Genomic DNA, 21,219 nt, shown 5'->3' with positions numbered 1-21,219 from the left:
AAGACAACCCTGCAATAGGATCACCATACGTCAGAAATGACTGGAAGGAACACAACAGTTGTTTCTTAGTTTTCACTTTGTTGTTGTTGTGTGCCTTTGAGTCATTTCTAACTTATGGCGTCCAGGAAATTATAAATGGAACCTGCCCCATTTAGGTAGTAAAGTGAGACATTTTTCCACAGGGGTGAGTACTGTGCATCTCTCCAGATAGGAATGTGATGTTATCTCTGTGATATCTTTGTCTTCAACAGTGATTCTTCCTTCTCTTTATTCCCAAAGCAATGGGAGACAGCAGCCTCCAACTCCCCAAGTAAGGAGCAGAATTGGCACAACAGTCTTCTGCTTTGGGAGTAAAGAGGAGGAAGAATCCCTGGATTCCTATTGCACCTCATTCCCGAAGCTGGAAACTCTTGTGTCACGGGCAAACAGTCTTCTCCCAGAAAGTGTTTGAAGACTGGTGGGCAAAAGAGAGGCTTCCTTTGTCTCACCTTCTGGCCATACCTTCTCTTCTGCTGAGCTCCTCATCCATTCGACTTTCATAGTTCATTCCTCTGGTTCAGCATGATCATGCATGTTCTACAAGCATCCTAGCACACTCTTTGACAATTTGCATGCATATATTTGGAAAGAGCCAGTGTAGTGTAGTGCTTTGAGCGCTGAAATAGGGCTCCGGGAGACCAGGGGTTGAATACCCGCTCATCCACACAACCCCACTAGGTGACCAATGGGCAAGTCACTCTCTTGCAGCCTTATATGAAGGCAATGGCAAACCTCCTCTGAATACATCTTGCCAAGAAACTCTGTGATAGTCACCATGGGTCAATGTCAAATTGAAGAAACTTAACAGCACTTCAGAAAGACCAACACAAGAGACGCCGCTCTAGTAATGCAAGAAAACCAGTAGCATTTGATCAACTTTATTGTGTTATCAAAGTATGACAATCAAATATGAAAAAAAAAAATCTACCGAACTTATTCGTAACACTGACAAAGGTGTGTATAAAAACAAGAGGCCTTACTGGGCAGTGTTCTATACAAAATACTGTTAGAAGCAGAGAACAGGAAAGTAGTTGCTCAGTCCCTGAATAGCTGAACAGCTCAAACACTATGTACTCCACAAACAAGCATCATGGCAGGAAATTCTAGACTTTGGCCTAACAGCTCCTTTGCACTTATTGCTCAGTGGGAAAGTCTGCCCTTTTTAAAACAGAATCACATGGTGACCCTGACCCTTTGCAGCAGAATTAATAATTTCACACTCAAAAGAGACCGAAGTTCCATCCAGCACTTTTGTTTTGTATCAGGAGTTAAGTACATTTGGTCCTCATAAAGTTACTTATGTTTTTAAAAATACCGTCTGGGAAGAAAGTCATGTGCATACAAAAACTGGACAAGTCTGCAAGTTTCTGTGGGTACCATGAAGAAGCAAGCTTTTGGAAAATACTTCCTTCATAAGCTTAGGTCAACAGCAGCCATCAGGATCCAAAGAGGTATTTTATGATCGCCAATCACAGTTCTGCATCTCTAGGAGAAACTTGACTTTTTTGATTATCACGATATATAAAACTGTTTCGGAACTACCCTGTCACAAATGCAGTTTGGGCATGGGACTGTTTGAGAAAGGCTACTGTTTGAGGAAAGCAAGTTTTAACATCCACAATCTGTGAGATTCTGACCAAGATCTACAGACAGTTTGAAAGAACTTCAAAGTGTCCAGTATACTGACATTTGATTTGTGAGTGACCATCATTCACAACATTAAGATGTGGGTATAAATCACTCTCAACTTGTTCTGCAAATACTACACACATTGATTTCTTTGTTTGATAGAAAGGATCAAAATACAGCCAGCACTACTACTGTTACTACAAGACAAAGTAAGCCATCACTACACAGTAAAAACCCAGTCCACATGAGAAACAAGTCACCTCACTGACAAAAACACCAATGAAACACCTATGGCAATGCCTGCCTGCTCCTGTTTATTTCAATTGCAGATAAATAAATGGTCTGGGAATAAATAGAGTGGAGCAAAATGGAAATCTGAACAAATGTGTAAACTGTCGATAGCACTACAAAATGGGACTGAGATGTATCTGTACTTGGAACACAATGGAAAAGGGACTAGAAGTCAAAGTAGCAGATGCCAGTTACCTGTCATAGTGGGACAAGATAAAATGTCCATAAACCTGACTTGGGCTTTATGGCTAAACCTCTTAGCCTTCATCCACAAATGAAACCAAGCCTAAGCACATGTGCCTGAACACATCAGTCCTTCCCTCTCTTTCTGTTGTAATTTAGACTAGAAGTCCCCTGGGGTCAGAAACCTATTCTTTTGCTTACGTTACCCGTATGAGTGCCATACGTAATGATGGCACATGAGAAATAAATTAGCAAGTCATGGAATAAATATTAGATATTTGATTCTCAGTAATCGATTTTAGTCACTCAGTTCTCTGCTACAATACAGACAACTTAAACAAGCAACAACCTTGCCACGAACACGATGGTGCCCTGACTTTTAGTCACGAGACCAGGAACAATATGCAAAAGGAACTCTCCATCCTCATCCTTTGAAGGTAGCCAAATACAATGGTGCCTTGAAGCTGTAAGACAGATCAGGGCAGGATGGAAAATATCTCAACGCACAAGATGCAAACAGATCTACTGCCAAGTGTAAGTTCAATTAGTGACGGGGCCAGTTTAGCAGGTTGTTTTTACAACACAATCTTGAACACTGCAATACTCGCCACCGCACTTAAAAGCCATTTTATGCTGACAAGTCTGGGTACAAACTGTCAAAGGATGTCTGATGAAAATTTTCAGATATTTCTGTTTATTATCATGGCTGTAGTGCCTGTTAGTAGTCTTAAGATGGGCATTACTGAGAAACAAGAAGTTGAACGAAGAAGGTTGTACATTCCTTTAAGGCAAAAAATAATTTACATTTTTTAAAAAAGCATTTGTTTCTGGGGAGGGGGGGGGACCAACATTGTTCTAAAACATTTGCAACGTGACAATCAAGAACATTAAGATTTGGGATTAAAAAAAAAATCTCGATGAACAAAAGCATATGAAAGTGCTTCACAAGATCAGTAGCAGAGAAAATAAACTTTCATGCCATGACCCACCACTGAAGATTCTGCTTACTTTTATTATCTGTCTAGCAAGGACAGTGTCCAAAGACTAAGAGACACCTATGCTTTTTTGCACTCTGCATGTTTTGTTACTAAAGGTCTGGGTCAGTGTAACTCACCTAGAATGCCCAGATATCCAGGGCACTATAATTTTCAATCTGGGGTGATTTTGGCACAAATGAAGTCTTAAGTTATATAAGCAGCCCTGTAAAGTCACTGATTGAAATAACATCTACAGTAGTTTTGTGCTTTTCATCACAGGCCTTAACTAAACACTGACCGCTATGAATTTACCCATCCTCAGTAGTATGCTGGATTCAAGGCATCACAGGTTATTTTATGCACGCAACCGCTGCACATTCTTTTGCTGATTTTAGCACATAAGAGGGCCACAAGGTCTTGCAGGGGCCATTGCAAGCAACGATTGAAAACTCTAATGGATCTGCTCTGAGGAGCCATCAGTGCATAACTGATCCCAAACTTGAGAGAGACAACTATGGACAACTTGGAAATCCTTGCTGTCTGCCAGGCATTGCCCCACAGGAAGGCAGCTGCCTTTTGCTAGGGGCACCTTGCAACTGTGGCTGTATTGCTGTATTTAATCAGGGTCTGTACAGCTCTGTATCTTATCATTTTAAGTCAGTTAAATACAGAAAGGGGCTATAGTTCAAGAAAAATCAACTAGTTCAAGACACTGCCAAGGATTCTGGAAAGAGTCAGCTACAAACTCAAATTTAATAGCAGACACACTTCTGTAGCAACAGCTCAGCTGGCACCCTGCAAATGCTGTTGGATGGCCACTTGGATGATTCCAAGGAGGAGTGCATCTAGCTAAAACATCTCTTGAACAGCCCTGGTCTTTGAACAATGCAGTCCGTCACATAAGTATTCAAACAGTAGCCAACATCTCTCAACAATGCTGAGAGTTCACCACTTTGCAGAAGGCATTTAATATGAATCTTTGCTGATATTTAGGACTGGAGACAAATCAAAGTCTCCAAAGGTGATAGTTATGAAAATCCTGCAGTCTGCTTTTTACTCAAACAAGGACCAAACTGACACCGTTATGTTAGTGATGTAAGATCAAGATATGTATTTTTATCTCCTCTAAGACTAAAGATGATCTTAATGGATGGCACCAAGCTAACATAATACATAATCATGTGTGTGCTGATCAGACTTCACTTAATGGCAGCTTCCCTACTGGTATGTGCTCCAGCATTTAGGACCATTCAGAAAGTCATTACCTATGTTATCTCTGCTGCCTGTTATTTTAACTCAGTATACAGAGAAAAATAAAGCCCTCCCCCACATCTCAGAGAGTAAGCATAGTACAATCTTCACCTACAATGTACAGTGGGCATTGCACCAGAGATACCTAAATGCAGTTGGAATGACTCTTCAACATGTTACAGTGTGTTATGAGCCCCAACCGGAGAAAAGTGATCATTAACCAACATCAAAACAAATTCCCAGCAAGTCCCAACAAGCCAAACAAACAGGCTTTTAAAGGAGGGGTCCAAAATAGCCAAACATTCTTCTTTCCCCTCCTCCTCCTCTTCAAAAGGCCCTCAAATGTCAGAGAAAAGGTGCGTTCTGCAATAATACATCATGAGCCAAAGAGAACCTTTTTCACATAGGAAATGGTCCGAGGAACATAGAGCATTTCGATGTGTTCACTTCCTGGCAGCTCATAGAGTATCACTTGTTGCTTCTGTTGACCCACCCACTTCTGACACTGCAAGGCACTTTGCAAGTTCACTGTGCCGTCGCCATCACTGTAGGAGATTTTAGGCTCCTTGTCTGGAAATGCATCATAGAAGAAAGAGTCAGGGGTTTCTACCCCAGTACCATACAGACAGTGTATGCGCACTCCTGGGGCAGACATCTCATAGACCAAGGCTTCTGTTTTTTCTCTCATAAGCCAGCCATCCTCAAAGCCAATGTCAACATAGAATTTATGGTAATCCCGCAGTGTATAGTTCGCAGATGGTGTACTGACAAGGATCTTGTCTGGAGACCAAGTATAGTTGTAAGGGAGCAACCAACTGGTTGAAACTGCAGATCTCTGTTGGTCTCTGATCTTAAGGGAGCTGATAACAGGGATCCGGTTGTTGTCACCTGTTGAGAAGGTTTATTTAACATTAACAGTGTTAAATGATCATGGGTTATCTCATAACCCATCACTTGGTTTTCAAAACCATAGGCCAGATGTGAACTGAAAGTACAGTCTGAAAACTGCATAAAGCATTATCTCAAAGCTTGTGATATGTGCAGGAAATGTGGTAAGCCTACAGCTGACTTTATGCACACAGTTGAAATGTAACAAACAGCTTTTGAAAAACACCCGCATCAAATAAACACCTGCCTCAAATAAACAGTAAGACATATTCTTTTAAGTGATTTCTATGCCTATTTACTAGATTCTAAAAAAAAATATGCCAAGAGTATAGAAATTTAATAGGAATAACTACCAGGAAAATTAATAACAGCAAACTCTAACAGAAGCATTTGGTCACTGGCCCATCATAAGAATATTGAGTAAAACACAGCACAGACAAAAAGGCAAAATGTCCAAACTTCAAGGATTGGTTTGCCTCAAAGAAGTTAAAACAAAACAAAAAATTCTGGGCACTGGTTACTGAGTATATGAGGGCATCCATGCAAATATTTGATATTAATGCTGACATGTATCAAAGAAAACAACTGTCCTATAAAAGATATATTCTAATGTTAAGCGTTTTCTGCCCTCTAAACCTGTGGCAGAAAATTGGAAGGCTGCTAGATTCCAACAGCAGGACCAATGTTTCCCACCCTAGTATATATGAAAAGCCACCCAATTTCCTATTTGAGCTCATTTAGGACTATTGTGTGAATGCTACCCTTCTGTAGTGATGCATTAATCTGTAATGTGTCAGCTCTGAAACAAAAATGCGCTCTGCTTCTGTTTGGCATAGCTCCTCAGATACTCTCCCTAAAAGCAGCAGTTCAAATATGAGTTTCCATCTAACACCATTGTCAGCTAGAAGTCCCTTAATCTCTGTGGCTGGTTTCTGGATTCAAGAGTAAAGCAAAGTTGGTTCATTCCTCAAACTCTTCTTAGCATTTTAGAGTCTGTTCTGAGATTGACCAAAAAGAACTGGGAACATGACTCTCACTTTTTATAGGAGACTCTGATGACTGTTCAGTATGAAAACAGTTTAAAGTTTAGCCCCTAGAATTTCTCCACACAAAAAGCAGAAACGCTAGAAAGGTGGAGCAGAGCAAATATGAAGGCACAGAATAGCCATTCCACTTTCAGAAAAGGTAGTGAAACCTGGATGAAAGCACTGTGATCAGTGGAGTCTACTTCGCTCTACCCAGTTTAAGAGGAATGGTTAGCATCTTCAGTGATGGGATTGTAAACCATGTGCCTCTCTAAACTATACTTGGTGCCTAAACTGCATCACAAACATCTGCTTCTCCTTCTGTAGACCAGACATACCTACCTGATGCTAGCACTCTGAGGGTTTTAGCCACTCCTCCCCACGGAGCACCCAGGGACACAAAGTCCCTTATGTATTTGTCTTTCCAGTCTTGAGTCTGCCGTCTGAGGAAGTAAAGTGTGTACATATTCCCCATGCTGTGGGCAATTAAGACCACCGGCTCGCCGTAGTCTTCATACAGGACCTCTATCAGCTTGCGGAGTGCCTCAAAGTACTCTTTATTCTCATCTGAAAGGATCAAGACAATGATTTATACAAATAACTGAATGACTGCATTTGCCACTCTACTCAGAGAAGGGGGTGGGCTCATTTTTTATATATAAGAATTGAAGTATAGTACTTACACTGACCCATGCATAATTTGATCCAGACTTTTTGTCAGTATTTTAACTAAAATTTCTAGACTTATATATGAGTACATACAGTAGATCTTGAATTCATCCTGTGATAAAATCCCAATCCCTATAAAGATGTATTATTTACCTGGTGCCTTCCGCCAATCATATGGAGCTCCTCTAATATCTTCATCCCGTTGATAGCCCAGGTCAACTAGATTCTGCACCATCGTATAGAAGTAGGTCCCTGTAGATAAAGGAAAAATTAAAAAGCAAAAATTACTGACTATCCAGTCAGCACTAATCTTAAATTCAGGATTCTTTTTAGCCACTGGCAATATAGAAGAACTGAGACATAGGATGCCTATAAGTTAATTAAGGTCTGAACAAGGGCTTGGGGTCCTTAGAGGATGAAAAGGGTTCAGTCAGGCATTACTACACTGAACTCATAGATCAAGACATCTACTTCTCAGTACAGTGGTCACCTTAAGGCCTAGGTACCAGACCCAGGAAAGGGTTTTAAGGTTAAAAGGACAAAAGGAGCGATAACTGCCCTAGGATTAGAACTGCAGGGTCAATCTAGATAGGGGAATGCATCACAACAGCATTAAGTTGTCCACTAGATCCAACTGTTTGAGGTAGGCCAAAGTCACAAGAACCAAAGAGAACAAAGAGATTCCACCTAATCATTAGGAAGAACTTTCTGACAAGTAAGAGCTGTTCAACAATGGAATACGTTGGTGGAGCCTTCTTCTTTGGAGGTTTTTAAACAGAGGCTGAATGGACATCTGTCAGAGGTGCTTTGACTGTGTCTTCTGGCATGGCAGAATGGGGTTGAACTGGATTGCCCTTTGGGTCATCATGCACATTTATGTATGAAAACAGATTAGATAAAAAATACATACCAACACTTCTTTTACTAGGGTCAAGGAATTCCACGGAAAAAGTGCGTCCAAATCCAGGGACTTTGATGTCAACCCCATTTGGTGGCCCAGTGGTTCCACTAGTTCGATTGTATACAAGCCTGGAGAGGGAGAGCAACAAGGTGTATTTAAGGAGTGTCCCCCTACAAAACATATCTGTGTATTTGAATTGTCAAGTACAGAAAATATGTACAAATGAGGCCTGGACATTTTGTTTTCTAACCTCCCCCAGATTAAACCAAGCTTCATGTCTGTAGTACTAGCATCAACGTTTAAGCCTAAAATGATCAGTACACTTTACTTTTACCATAAAGCTAGCAAAAAAAAAGGTTAAGACATTAACAGACAACATTAGACTACTCCAGTAAGCTCCCCCACAAGACTAGCAGACTTAATATAGTCTAAGAAGATTATCCACTTAGCTGTAAAGTACTATTTGAAAAAGCCAAATCTAATCATTGGGAAAGCTTCTTGAGAAGCAACCAGTTAGTCTCATCTCAGCTGCCAAGTAGTTTTTTCTGGCTACCAAAGTTCTATCTCCCTTCCTTCGATGGAATATAGATGAATACAAGCAGTAGTGATGTTTGGTTGAAACTGCTAGCCTCTTAGCAATTTTAATTAAGTTTCAACATGTAAAATTTGTCATCAGAAAATGAAATCATTAGTGGGTTTGTTTTAACTGTTCTAGAAGGTACGTGGAGGTGTTAATCTAAAGGCTTCCCAAAATGAGTTCCACTGACATGCATTTGCTTTTCAAGTAAAACAGATTACATTTTCACCTCCGTTGTTGTTTGCAATGTCTACCCTTTTGAAGACTTCCATGTACAAATGGCAGATTAATTTATCATTTAACTCACAGCTAACAGTCTAAAATGCAAGAAAAATAGCATTTAAGTGTTAGTGACACAGAGCATGTTGAATGAGAAGAAAAACTCAAAGCTACTTGACCAAAGTCAAAGTACGCAGTTTTATGCTCATACTTCAACAGTAATTTGAATGCTAATGTAAAGATTTCTTCCTTGATCAAGCAGTATTTTATGGCTAGATTCCAATTAATATCAAGCTTACCAATTTTCTAATTGTTAGCTGCCCTTGAGTTGACTTCAACTCATGGCAACCCTGCAGAGAAGACATCTCCATGTCTCCCTGTCTTTTTCTCAGGACCTGCACGCATAGGTCACTTCGCTTACAAATTTTCCTACACTGGCATAATTCAGGGCTAATACTAACCCAAACCATGACTTGTGCTAGCAAACATCAGGAGAAAAACCATGGAAATACTTGATAATTCTAACAAATGTCAGGACTATACCTGCTACTTCTAACAAATGTCAGAAACAAATCAACTATTTAATCTATTCAAGCTATGACAATTCTGTAATGCTTACCTGTACATTTCTCTACCTTTGTTTTCTGTAAGGCAGGTTAATATCATTATTATTTTATAGAGGGAATAGCTGTTAGGTAAGGTGTGCCTCATTCAAAATCAAATGTCAGCTTGAAGCAATTTACACACAGAAAATACTGTGAATCTATGCAACTCATGTATGGCAGGCACCTACTCTACCATGCTGAAATGCCTCATGAACCTTCTGCCAACTGAAACTCCTCTCAAGTGAGACACTGTATGCAAAATTCATGTTCTGATGCATGGTACTCTTTCATAATAAAAAGTGATGTATCGCTGCTCCCAATCAATAGTGAGCAACAATCTCAACTTGGATCTCCTTAGATCTACTCACTGCCTATCAAACATGGTCTCAAAGATTCTTGCTATCCCAGTTCAAAAAATATTCAGAACTGTTACCATCAAATTTTCATTTAGGACGGAATCATTTTAACAATGCTGCAACCCCACCTGATGTTATCTATCCAGCAGTCAATGATAACTGGAAGCAGCAGTTCTAAATTCAGCCATAATGTGAAGTAACTGTCTGTCTTCTTGGAGCAGAGGTAATGCACTACAGACGGTTTGTTCAACTTGGCTTCTAGCTGGTTACCCAAATCTCCTGGCACTGAAATGATATGGAAAGAGGTGAAGATTACACGGAGTCCAGCGTTTTGTTTTTACCAAAGCATTCTGTCTCACCATACTATCTAAGGTATTAACATGAGAGTGGTATGCATGGTCCAGCAATCCCAGGCAGGATAAGGGGTGATGGGAGGTGCAATCCAACATCATCTGAAGGGGTACAATTTTCCCTTTCATGGTCTGAGCTCCCTAGAGAAAAGGTTTGAACATTACTCTTTAGGCGACCCAGTGGAGGCTCAGTTTCTAAATAAATCAAGTGACCTTTACTCATCCAGTTGTAAGAATTCTTGTAAATCCTGAAATATTAACTAACACGCCTACAAAAGCAGAAGCAGGGACACATGACATAAAAGCCTGACAGTCTGAAATTCCTTAACAGACTATTATTTTTTTAATTATGCAGAAGTGGTCTCTTCAACAGTTACCGTTACTGGAAGATTTTGAAACCGAGAAATACTCGAAGATACCAGTCAGACAGCTTATTTATCAGCATTGGCTTTGCAGCAGATTCATGTTGACCACAATTGTACACATCAGCTGCATTTTAATCCCATTCCATAAAGTTATGTCACATCTAAATCAAAGATTGACAACAGGAATACAGTGAGTTAATTGGCTTCCAACCAAAGGATCCTTGTATGAGTAGAAAGTCACTTCAGACCAATAAGCCCCTTTGAATCCCCCTGTCTTCATAAGTCACAGGATCTGTGCAATTTACACTTGTGTAAGTCTGAGTGCAATCCATTACATTCATAAACTTCTAATTCTAAACATACTGACAAGCAACAGGGCTTAGACTCAAGTAAGTGCACATAGGATTACAGGCTTTAAGATTAAAATTGTTATTGGACCTACAACAAAACTGCTCAGGTGACTTAACAGTAATGACTTAACTGACTCAACATAACCCTCCTGGCTATATCCAACCCAGACTATTGTGACACACTCTACCCAGATCCGCCTTTAAAGAGAAGTCTGGAAATTTCCAATCAGGTGACATTCAACCACCATAATACTTGCAAGAGCTAAGCGATTTGCACTAATTTTGGGACAGTTGCACATTTTATATCGCCCTTCCATTTAAAAACAGTGGAACCACCAAACACAATTAAAGATAACAGAAGCATTAAAATGGTTATCATGATCAAAATAGCTTTAGTTGCCATCAGTCAGAAATTTGAAGGCACACAGGAACAACTCTTCGAGATTTCTCATTTCATAATGTTTTTATTCTCCCATTGCTTATGCCACACAGAGACTTATCTGATGTTTGTTCAATAATATATTTTTTTTTACCATAAACTGATCTGTTAGGGCTTACCATAAAAAAATAAGAAATTAATTGGAAAAGATTAAACACAACAGGGAATAGTTCTTGCAAAACATACACAATCTGATAGGAACACTGCTGAGCAAATAGCTCCTCTGGTTCTGCAAATGTGGCATTATGGCTTTCATAACAAATCCCACGCATGGTTTCAGAATAAAGATGTGACTTTTTTCAACCTATTTTGGGCTGCTGCTGAGTTATTCTTCTGTTCCAAATGCTTCATCTATCTACAGTCAATAAGGGAAGAAAAAGGTACTATTCGCATGAGACTGAAGACGATACATTTAACATACAATACAGCAGTCCAAAGAACATTGCTGGTCAATAAGCACTACATGGGGCTACCTTTGTACCAAGTTCGGAAGCTTCAGTTAGTCCAAAATGCTGCAGCCAGGTTAGTCGCTGGAACATCTAGGGCAGACCACATAACACCGGTATTAAAATCTCTTCACTGGCTGCCCATTAGCTTCCGGGCTCAATACAAAGTGTTGGTTATTACCTATAAAGCCCTATATGGCTTGGGCCCGAGCTACTTGAAGGAGCGCCTCCCACACAATCCGCCCCGCACTCTCAGAACAACAGGGAAACATCTCTTAGAGTGCCCGAGAGTGAGAATGACAACTCACAAAAGATCATTTGCGACAACAGCACCGACTCTCTGGAACAATCAGGTCTGCCCTACCTTGGATGCCTTTAAGAAGGCTTGGAAGACATATTTATTTAGGCTAGCATATCCGTCTGACGCCTTGTAGATATCATTCCTGATAGAAGTTCACTTTATGGGCTGATAGATTTTATGGTTGTATTTTTATTATGCTATTGATATATGAAGATTTTATATTTTGTAAATTGTATGTAACTGTGTTTTGATGTAAACCGCTTCGATCACTGGAAAAGCGGTATACAAATAAAGCTTTATTATTATTATTATTATGTAGATCACAGCAAACAAAATACCAGATACTATTTTCAGTGGACTACTGCTATTTATTTATTTCAATGTTTATATCCCACCCAGGACCACAAGATGTTTGAATGGCTTGCAAAATTATCAGTTTAAACAATTAAGACCATTATTAACAAGAATAATAAATTCAGTTCAATGAAGTGCTTATTTAGTACTTCTCAAGATATAGTCACCAAATCAACTTCATGCGTTTTTTAATACTGTTGTCCAAAGGGGGGGGGGGGGGAATGCACACTTCCTGATTTTATTTTTATACTGAGGTTTTTATCATTGCTTCAGTAACTGGCAGGCAGTTCTCCAATTTTATCCTCCCATCTGTATGAATCTATTGCTCAAATCAGATATTTGATAAGAAGAAACCAAAGGGGGGGGGGGGGAGGAAATAGATTTGCAGTGACTTCGTTTTCCTAGGAGTCAATGAAAACCACTTACTGTTGACCAAAAAGAGTTCATTGCACAGAGTGACCTTTCAGATTCTGTTGAATTGCAACTCCCAGCATTCCCCTTTATTGCCTATGCTGGCTAAGGCTGATGGAAGATGCAGCCCAACAACATCTGGAAGGGCACACTTTGCCTACTCTCTCATAAAGTGGCTAAAAATCTACAAGAAGCTTGCTTTTCAAGATCTTGTAAAGTTATCATTAGAAACAAGGCAATCACATGATGTGCATATCCCACTGAAGATCACATGCGTAACCCAATACTGCTGCAACCGTCCAGTTGCAAAACATGACTCAACTGAGTAGAAGAATCTTTCATAAGAGAATTAATTCCAAACAGAAAACGTTGATGAAAAAGTAATGAGGAAATTTCAATTCCTGGAAAAACCGAACCACTGCAATCCTCATCTTCCTTCTCAATTCTCTGCTTTGAGAAGCTAGTTTTCAGGGCTGAACAAGACATGACAGTCTCACAATCAGATCATGGTGGAATTCAGTTAAAAAGGTGTAGGGCTGTCAAGTATTTTATGGGGTGCTCATCTCTCTCATGTTCAAACTCTCCCATCTGTTCACACTCCTCTATCTAACCACTTGTTATTGTCATTATTCTTGCCATGAAGCTGTTGGATGAAAAGGAAAACAGGTGAGGAGGAGTTGTGGAGGCTGGAGACCCACACAGCACTATGAAATCTGCCCCTATCTCACAGTGTAGCAATCTAGTAAAGCCTCACGGGGGTTAAACAAACCCATGGGTTTACACAGAATTTTACCAAAAGCCAATTCAAATCTTTCCTTTTAAAGTGTAGTTCTAAAATGCTTGACATTCACCAAGACAGAAATAAGGTAATGATGCAACTCTGTTCCTAGGGCATCGTGCTCTAAAACACCGGTTAACCACAATTAGGAATGAACAAACAAAAGTAAATTAAGGGCAAAATGTTAGGATGAACTGCCCTTAAATGTACTGACATTGCTTATTCTCTAGTAAGTTGAAAACAAACTCCTTTGGAGGTTTTGTCCATATACTAATCATAATAAAACTTTATTAAGTGGTTCAGTGCCCCAGGCTTTTTCTACCATCACCCCCAAAATAAAAGGCATCTGAAAGATAGTGTCATCGGAAGGGCAGGGGGGAGAATCTACCTTGCCAATAGTATTGTTAAAGCTATTTTGGCCCCTATTAGGCCTGTCTCTCCCCCATCTGGCAGCTGTATACTTACTTACTCTGGAATTAAACAGGATTCATTTTCAGATAAGGATTGCAGCTTAAAAAACAAATACTAAAAGGATTATCGGTGTGTGTGATGCTGAAGCAGTTCATTAACAATGGTTTGATAATTATAAGGACCCCTTAAAGCTACTCATATAGTAGCATTAAATGATATGAAAATATAATGCATCTCTATCACACACAAAAAATCAGAAATAATCACAGCATACTATTTTCTCATCGACTTCAAAAGAAAAGGCTGACATCAGTTTAGATTTAACCAGCGTGCCAAGACCCAGTAGCTACAGGAGTGCTGTAACAGTGCCTTGAGCTTTCAGCTTTGAATATAATTGTATGTTTCTTGAGCAGCTATTTAAGACATATATCCTGGAACCCATAGTTATTTATAATGGATGCGATGAGCTGTACATTTTAGCTGTAAATGTGTTGTGCTCTTTCAGCCCCTTTCTCTGTGCAGCATCTAAACAAATATGGCCATGGATCCTCCTTCATTCCCTTCCCAATCTTCTTGACACACACATTCTTAACAAGTGATTTTTGCTTAACTGGGGTTGAGATAAAGACGCCAAGCTCTTCTGGATAAATGACGAAAATTAGATGTCTTGAATTTTCGCATGAACAAGACCAGTTCACAAAACCTCCTTCTGTTTACCTATAATGGATTGAATAGCTACCAAATTACAGCCACAAAGGGAGCATCTGTGTAGCCCATGACTTATTTAACCTCATTTACTTCTCATATGGCTGTAGCCTGATATGGGATCAGCAATATCTCAGCAGATCCCTGCCTTGGATTAAATGGCAAAGCATATTTGTTTTCCACAAAGGCTAAACAATAAGGAGGGAGAACCAAGAAAGAGCTCGTGTTTATAAAGACACATAGGAGGATATTATTTTCTGCTCCGTGACCTCAGCCGTTCACAATTGTTTATTAAGTTTCTAATTTTAATTCACTTAGCAAGTGCAAAACAGATCTGTCGTTTCAGGGATAACAGCCTACTTCCCAATGACAACACAACAGTTGACATTATAATTAGCCAGTTTCTTTGCTTTTTCTATAAACTACTCAATGTAGACTTGCAAATGATTAATCCTGCAATCCAAATGGAAAAGATGACCATAATTTAGTCATTCTGGCCTCTTTCTGACGCAGGGACCCTACTAATCCCATCATGGATTCCCAGATCAACCATTCCGGATGTACATTTTCGTCAGTCGGCATGAAGAAAAACTCAACTCCTCATTATAACTCATATAAACTCAGTACATTCAGTGATCATCCAATTGTCCTCCAGGTTCCCACAGGTAAAACCTCAACTCTTACTGCCATTATCAGATTCATCCAATTTCTCCCCAGCCCCGACAAAAATATTTCAATCTTCGGCTTAGAATATCTGTCTACGTCTTTTCCACCTTTCATGGCAACAATTTTGGAAACCATTTTGGGTACCCCACCAAATGCAGGCTGCCTACCCTCCTCCTGTCCAACCCTCAGAGCATCTCTTCCTTTCAGAGAAGCCCTTTACACCTCACCCAGTATTTTTTTCTTCTTCTAAGTGAACCTCAAATCCTCCCCAGAGCTTCCACTTCTCTTTCATGGTTGCATTTTCAGTTCCTGGAAGCCAAGCCAAAAGTCAGCCTGCAACTTCTCTCTGCTCTCCATCTCGCTTCCTTTGACAACTGGCAACCCATGAAAAGAGTTCAGAAGGTTCACTCCTTCACATACACTTCTCAGTCCTTGCAGGCATCATGGCTGTTGCAACCTGTCTTTTATCCTAATTCCAGGGGGGGGGGGGAATCTGTTTCATCTTATCTTCCACTTTTCCTTCCATAAATACAAAGAGGCAACCCACCTCCGTATCTGAGTACCACCCATAACACCCGACATTTGCATTTTGCATTATTCAAAAGTAACAACCCACCCTAACATGGATTAAAATCGTCCACTTAAAACACATTTTATAGGAGAGATCCGCCCTTTTAAACCACCCAGGCAGCCAAGTGTGTTAGCAATTAGCCCATATTGAAAATCCTTGATTGATATATTAATTTGGTTTTAATACAAGTCTCACTATGCTTTCTCAGCCGCCTGGGTGTCCTCAACGTTGTCACCCAAAATTTATTTTCCATTCAACTCATCACTTTCCCTGATCACCGTTCTAATATAACTCCCAAATTTAAAAGCTATACAATATATTACATTAAGCATTACATAACTTGAAAACTACACAAGTATTGAAATGCAAATGTTTGTTGGGGTACGAAATTCAGTATGAGCTCATTTCAACATTGTTAACTGAAGAAACACACCTGTTTCACAACTCCACTAAAAGTGACATACTATTAAACGTTCGTGAAGCCTCGTTTTTCAAAACCAGAAGTAAATTCCTAGCCACTTTTGGATTTCTTTGGGATCTTTTATTTTTTGGTATTTCTGGAGAAGGATCACAGAGGTTAAAAAACATCGAAATCTTCCCAAGTTGCCTACATCATACATTTTGGGGGGAGTAGAGAGGACCATACAAGGTTTTCAGTTAGGAGCTTATGCTATAAATATCCTGGGGAAATCACCTAATTACGAAAAACATTTCACCCGCTGTCGCACAAAAATCACCATCAAAGTGGTCACAAGGGTCTGTTACAGACTGCCAAAATAAAGCTGCTTTGGGTCTCTTTGGAGGTATGCTATTTAAATGATGCATGGGTCCTAAGAGTCCGGAGATCGCACCAAAGCCACACTCCATTTCTAAGCACTGGAGTGCAGCTTTGGTGCAGCTTCCGGACTCTTAGGACCCATGCATCATTTAAACAGCATACCTCCAAAGAGACCCGAAGCAGCTTTATTATGGCAGTCTGTAACAGGCCAAAGAAGCATTAACACACATCTTTTTACTTTTGGGATTTCGGCGACAATGCATTTACGATATCCTTATTTGCAGAACTGCATGTGATAATTAGCGCAATTACTTGCTATTTTCGCTGTATTTGCGGGAAGCTTTGAATGCGCTTTAATCTCTCTTTAATGCCAAAATTAAACTCCTTACTTTCCTTTAAACCAGTGGTTCCCAAGCGTTGGTCTCCCACGTTTTGGCCTTCAGCGCCCAGAAACCCTGCAATGTGCAGTTTACCTCCTTAAATAATGTCTTTTGCTGAAGCCAGCAAGTGTTCTTCATCAATCTCAGACTTAATTAGACTGACTTGGAATTACAGCCTGAATCTATTTCTCTTGGTCCAGAAGTCTTTTGCCTATTCCTTGAATGTAAAAACATGCATTTCAGCACTGGGTTTATGTAAGCTTTTAAGGGTGTCACTTCAGGGCAAAGTTCAGAGTCTCTTTATACATGGGCAAAAAAAAATTGCTTCCATCAGCTTTAGGTTAATAATCTCAAGAAGCCTACAAGAAAAAAAGTGCTTCGACAGGAATTAAGTGAAAATTACTGCTTTCTTAAAACATCTTGGGAAACTAGTTTGATCATCTTTTCTTGTTGATTTGGCTATCCTTTTTATGTATTTGTTCCACAACATAAATCCTGTGATTTCCTTTTGCAGACGTAGAGAAGAGAGAGATTTACCTTAAGCGGTATATAATGACGCAAAAACTCATTTTACAATGAACAAAATATTTGTTTATTGAATTTATATCCCACCTTTTTCCTGTGTTTGGATGCTTTTAAAGAGTCTTTAAAACCCGTAGACTCAGACTAAAGCTTACCATACTTCTAGCAGAAGCCTTAATGGACTACAAACCGTGTCATTAGATATATGAACTTGTTATCTTCAGTGGGCAAGTTACTGACATACACACAGTGTACTACAAATAGAAGGACCTGAGAACTAAAAAAGGTTAAGAGGCAACAACAGCTTTGACATTTGTTTTTGACTCCAAAGAATAAATCCAATTCTGAATCTAACTGTCCTTAAACTACTACTCCTCCTGGCAAATTCTAGGTCCAACGGATCCCACTTTTAAATACAAACATATCTATAGCCATCTATGCACCCAAAGGTACCAAATTCTGCATCTGATACGACAGACTCTGGGCCACACAAGCATCTGTTACACAAAACTGTGGTACAAAACTCTTGCGCCTATCACCCGATCCTCAGACTTTGGTCCTCCGTATGTTTTGCACGTCAGATCCCATAAATCTTGAGCACTGGACATACTGGCTAGCCAAAACATCTGGAACACCAACGGTTGAGAAACACTGCCTGAGGATAACATGAAGTTTACTTAAAGAGAGTTCTTCCACAACTATGACTCTAACCACCCTCATGCCCAGGAACAAGGCACTCCCAGAGTGCTTCAGCCAAGGTATTTGCTCACTCTCTCAAGGCCCAAACAAGACGTTCTTGCGCTTGGCTCACAAAGTGGATACTCTAGTCCATTAAAGCTTTGGCCACAATATATGTGTCGATGCTTGCCATGCTACAGGATTGTTGTTATTATTATTATTATTCCAGCTCAACATTAGGAGGAACTTCCTGACAAGCAAGAGCTGTTCTGACAGTGGAAAACACTCCCTCTAAGGGCGGTGGAGTCCCTTTCTTTGGGGGGCTTTAAACAGGGGCTGGACGGCCATCTGTCAGGGATGCTTTGATTGTGAGTTCCTGCATGGCAGAATGGGGTGGCACTGGATGGCCAAGTGACGGAGGAGCCTGGAGATGTGAGTGTTTTGCCCCTTTTCCTCGTCTGCTACCCATCCTTCTCAAGAGAAAGCCAGGCAAAGGAGGAGCCTTGCAGGGTGAGCATTTGCCTGTCTTCACCTGTCCTTCTCCTTAGCATAAAGCTGAGCAGCAGAGGAGCCTTGCAGTGCAGGTGTTTGGCTATCTGCCGACACTATTTCTTCTTTCTCTACTGGAGAAAGCCAGGTGGCGGAGGAGCCTTGTAAGGTGAGTGTTTGCCCTTCTTTCTCCTCCTCAGGAGGAAGCCAGGTGGCGGAGGAGCCCTGAAGCCGTTCCACATCCCTGCAGGCCACCCAAAATCTTTGGCAGGCCACATGCGGCACTGGTCCCTATGTTGTGCAGGCCTGAACTAGAGACCCTCAAGAGGCAACGAATGGGCTTTGCCTTTGCCCTTTAGCAGAGCAACTCACAGGAGGCTGCCAGAAGAGTTGGCAACCTGACGCTGACCGGCAGCATCTCTCTCTTGACCTTTAGGCCAGCCTACTTCCCCGAAGAGCTGTGGCTTCCTGCCTGTAAAAGTCAAAGTGTTATCTCACAACGGTTTTACCAGGCATCGCAACCCCAAAGGAATAAAGAGTGCCAGGCAATTTCCATCTCATTCCTATTACCAACTTTCTTGGGCATGCAAAGTGCGCTCCCCGTTCTACAAAAGCACTTCTGCCACACAGAAAGCTATTCCTGTTCGTTTATTTAAGGCGGTGTATTGGCCGGTCAGCTCCTCTCTTCAAAAGGCCAATCTCCCACTTAATGCACAGAGAGGCATGCGTCCGCCTCTGAGAACTATGGCCTGTTACAGACAGCCAAAATAAAGCTGCTTCGAGTCACAGTGGAGGTATGGTGTTTCAATGATGCATGCATCCTAAGAGTCCAGAAGTCGCACCAAAGCCACGCTCCAGCCCTAAGGACTGGAGTGTGGCTTTGGTGTGGCTTCTGGACTCTTAGGACGCATGCATCATTAAAACACCATACCTCCACTGTGACTCGAAGCAGCTTTATTTTGGCTGTCTGTAACAGGCCTATGTCTCTCCCAAGGGACCGATGCGGCAACACTTCTCCATTAGAGTTGTCAAAGTGAAAACGCTAACTGTCTTTCCTGGATGGAAAACGTGGCCCCTCCAGACACGGCTGGACTGCAGCTCCCATCGGACTGTGCAAACTTTGCCACGGGTGCAAAAAGTGGTACTGTGATTGCATAGAAACAACAACACAATTGTTGCTGTAAAGCAATGCTAGGTATGGAGCAAGTTGTTGGACCGCAACTCCCAGCTGCCCTTGTCAGCATAGGCAATGGTGAAGGATGCTGGGAGCTGCAGTCCAACTCCACCAGAAAGAATGGCTTTGCCCACCTCTGCTGGAAAGGAAAGCAATCCCCAGTCAAACACAAACTCCAACCATACGTACACAACGCCCCTTCTCACACACAAACACAACCCCCAACCCCATATAAACACAGCTCTCCTCCCACATACAAACACAACCCCACTTCCCACCCACGCAAACACAACCCCCAAGCATACAAACACAACCCCCAAGCATACAAACACAACTCCCTTTCTCACACACAAACACAACCCCAAGTACACAAGCCACCCACACAAACACAAACCCCAACCATACATACACAACCTCCCTTCCCACACACAAACACAACCCCAAGTACACAACCCACCTACACAAACACGACCCCCAAGCATATAAGCACTACCTCCTCCTCTCACACAAACACAACCCAAAGCACACAAACACAAACCCCAACCATACATACACAACCTCCCTTCCCACACACAAACGCAACCCTCTGAGGCATACAAACACAACGCTCAACCCCCTCCCTTTCTCCAACACAAACACAACCCACACAACACTCAAGCCTCATTCCCAACACAACCACAACCGCAAGGCCGCCCATCTTTACCCAGGACGATGGGGGGCCCTGGGGCCCGTCCTCCGCTCCGCCGGGGCCCCCGGGAGAAACAGTCTCCGCCTCCGCGGGGGGAACCGAGCAGGAAACCGAGGAGGAGGACGGAGAAGAGCGGGAGAAGCCTCGAGCCAGACGGCCGCATCATCGCCTCAGCACATCGCCCCTTCTATCTCCGGAGACCCTCACCCTCCGGCGGCCAAAGACGGACTGAAGCGCCGCGCGACCTTCCAACGGGCCCCTTTAAGGAGCACGCCGATGGCCACGCCCCTCTGGCACCGAACAGCCAATCAGAGGGGAAAGGGGCGTTCCTGGATTTCGCACCCTCCTCCCTCTCTCTCTCCTTCTTCTTCTCCTCTTCACCCCAGCTGGCTTCTCAAGGGCGACAAGTCGAAGGCGGAGACATCGATCGACAGCCAAACAAAACAAAAACACAGGAAAAGCAATCGCAGGCCGAGTAGTAGTAAACCATCTCAAAGTTGGAGATAGTGCTGCTGCTGACTTTTTCTTTAGCTCTTTAATTCATTAGTCTAATTGAGTTGGCTCTTTTTCCATTTTCTAATTTATACAAGTTTGCATTCCACAGATCAGCATGCATATCTATGCATATATATATATATATATATATATATATAATTAAACTTGGTTTTTTCTTTAATTTCTTTAATCCTTTAAGTTTCATTTTATCATATATATATATATATATACAATTTCTCATTACTGTATTTATCTATT

At 41.3% G+C, this 21,219-nt stretch overlaps 1 protein-coding gene across 1 annotated transcript; it reads right to left on the bottom strand.

The window, feature by feature from the left end:
• Positions 1–901: 901 nt before the first annotated feature.
• Positions 902–20,710, bottom strand: LOC149306024 (lysosomal phospholipase A and acyltransferase-like). Its single transcript, XM_089476926.1, has 6 exons — positions 20,482–20,710; positions 9,739–9,895; positions 7,863–7,981; positions 7,106–7,204; positions 6,626–6,850; positions 902–5,258 (listed from the first exon to the last, which is right to left on the bottom strand). The coding sequence occupies exons 1-6, from the start codon at positions 20,630–20,632 to the stop codon at positions 4,747–4,749; spliced, it is 1,263 nt and encodes a 420-aa protein (XP_089333052.1). The 5' UTR covers positions 20,633–20,710; the 3' UTR covers positions 902–4,746.
• Between the last annotated feature and the right edge of the window lie 509 nt (positions 20,711–21,219).

This window comes from Sceloporus occidentalis, unplaced genomic scaffold (genome assembly GCF_023333645.1).
Source record: "Sceloporus occidentalis isolate IW3139 unplaced genomic scaffold, rSceOcc1.0.p SCAF_10, whole genome shotgun sequence".
NCBI classification, from domain to species: domain Eukaryota; kingdom Metazoa; phylum Chordata; class Lepidosauria; order Squamata; family Phrynosomatidae; genus Sceloporus; species Sceloporus occidentalis.
The sequence above is the reverse complement of the archived record's forward strand: the minus strand, read 5'-3'. Positions and strand labels throughout refer to the sequence as shown.

Bases quoted from the DNA above. Each gene is read 5' to 3' on its own strand.
- LOC149306024 (XM_089476926.1), bottom strand. From the start codon at position 20,632: ATGATGCGGCCGTCTGGCTCGAGGCTTCTCCCGCTCTTCTCCGTCCTC. The intron at 7,982-9,738 runs GTGGGGTTGCAG...CTCCCTCTCCAG, and splicing joins TGCTGGATAGATAACATCAG to GCTTGTATACAATCGAACTA. The intron at 7,205-7,862 runs GTATGTATTTTT...CTTTATCTACAG, and splicing joins CCCTAGTAAAAGAAGTGTTG to GGACCTACTTCTATACGATG.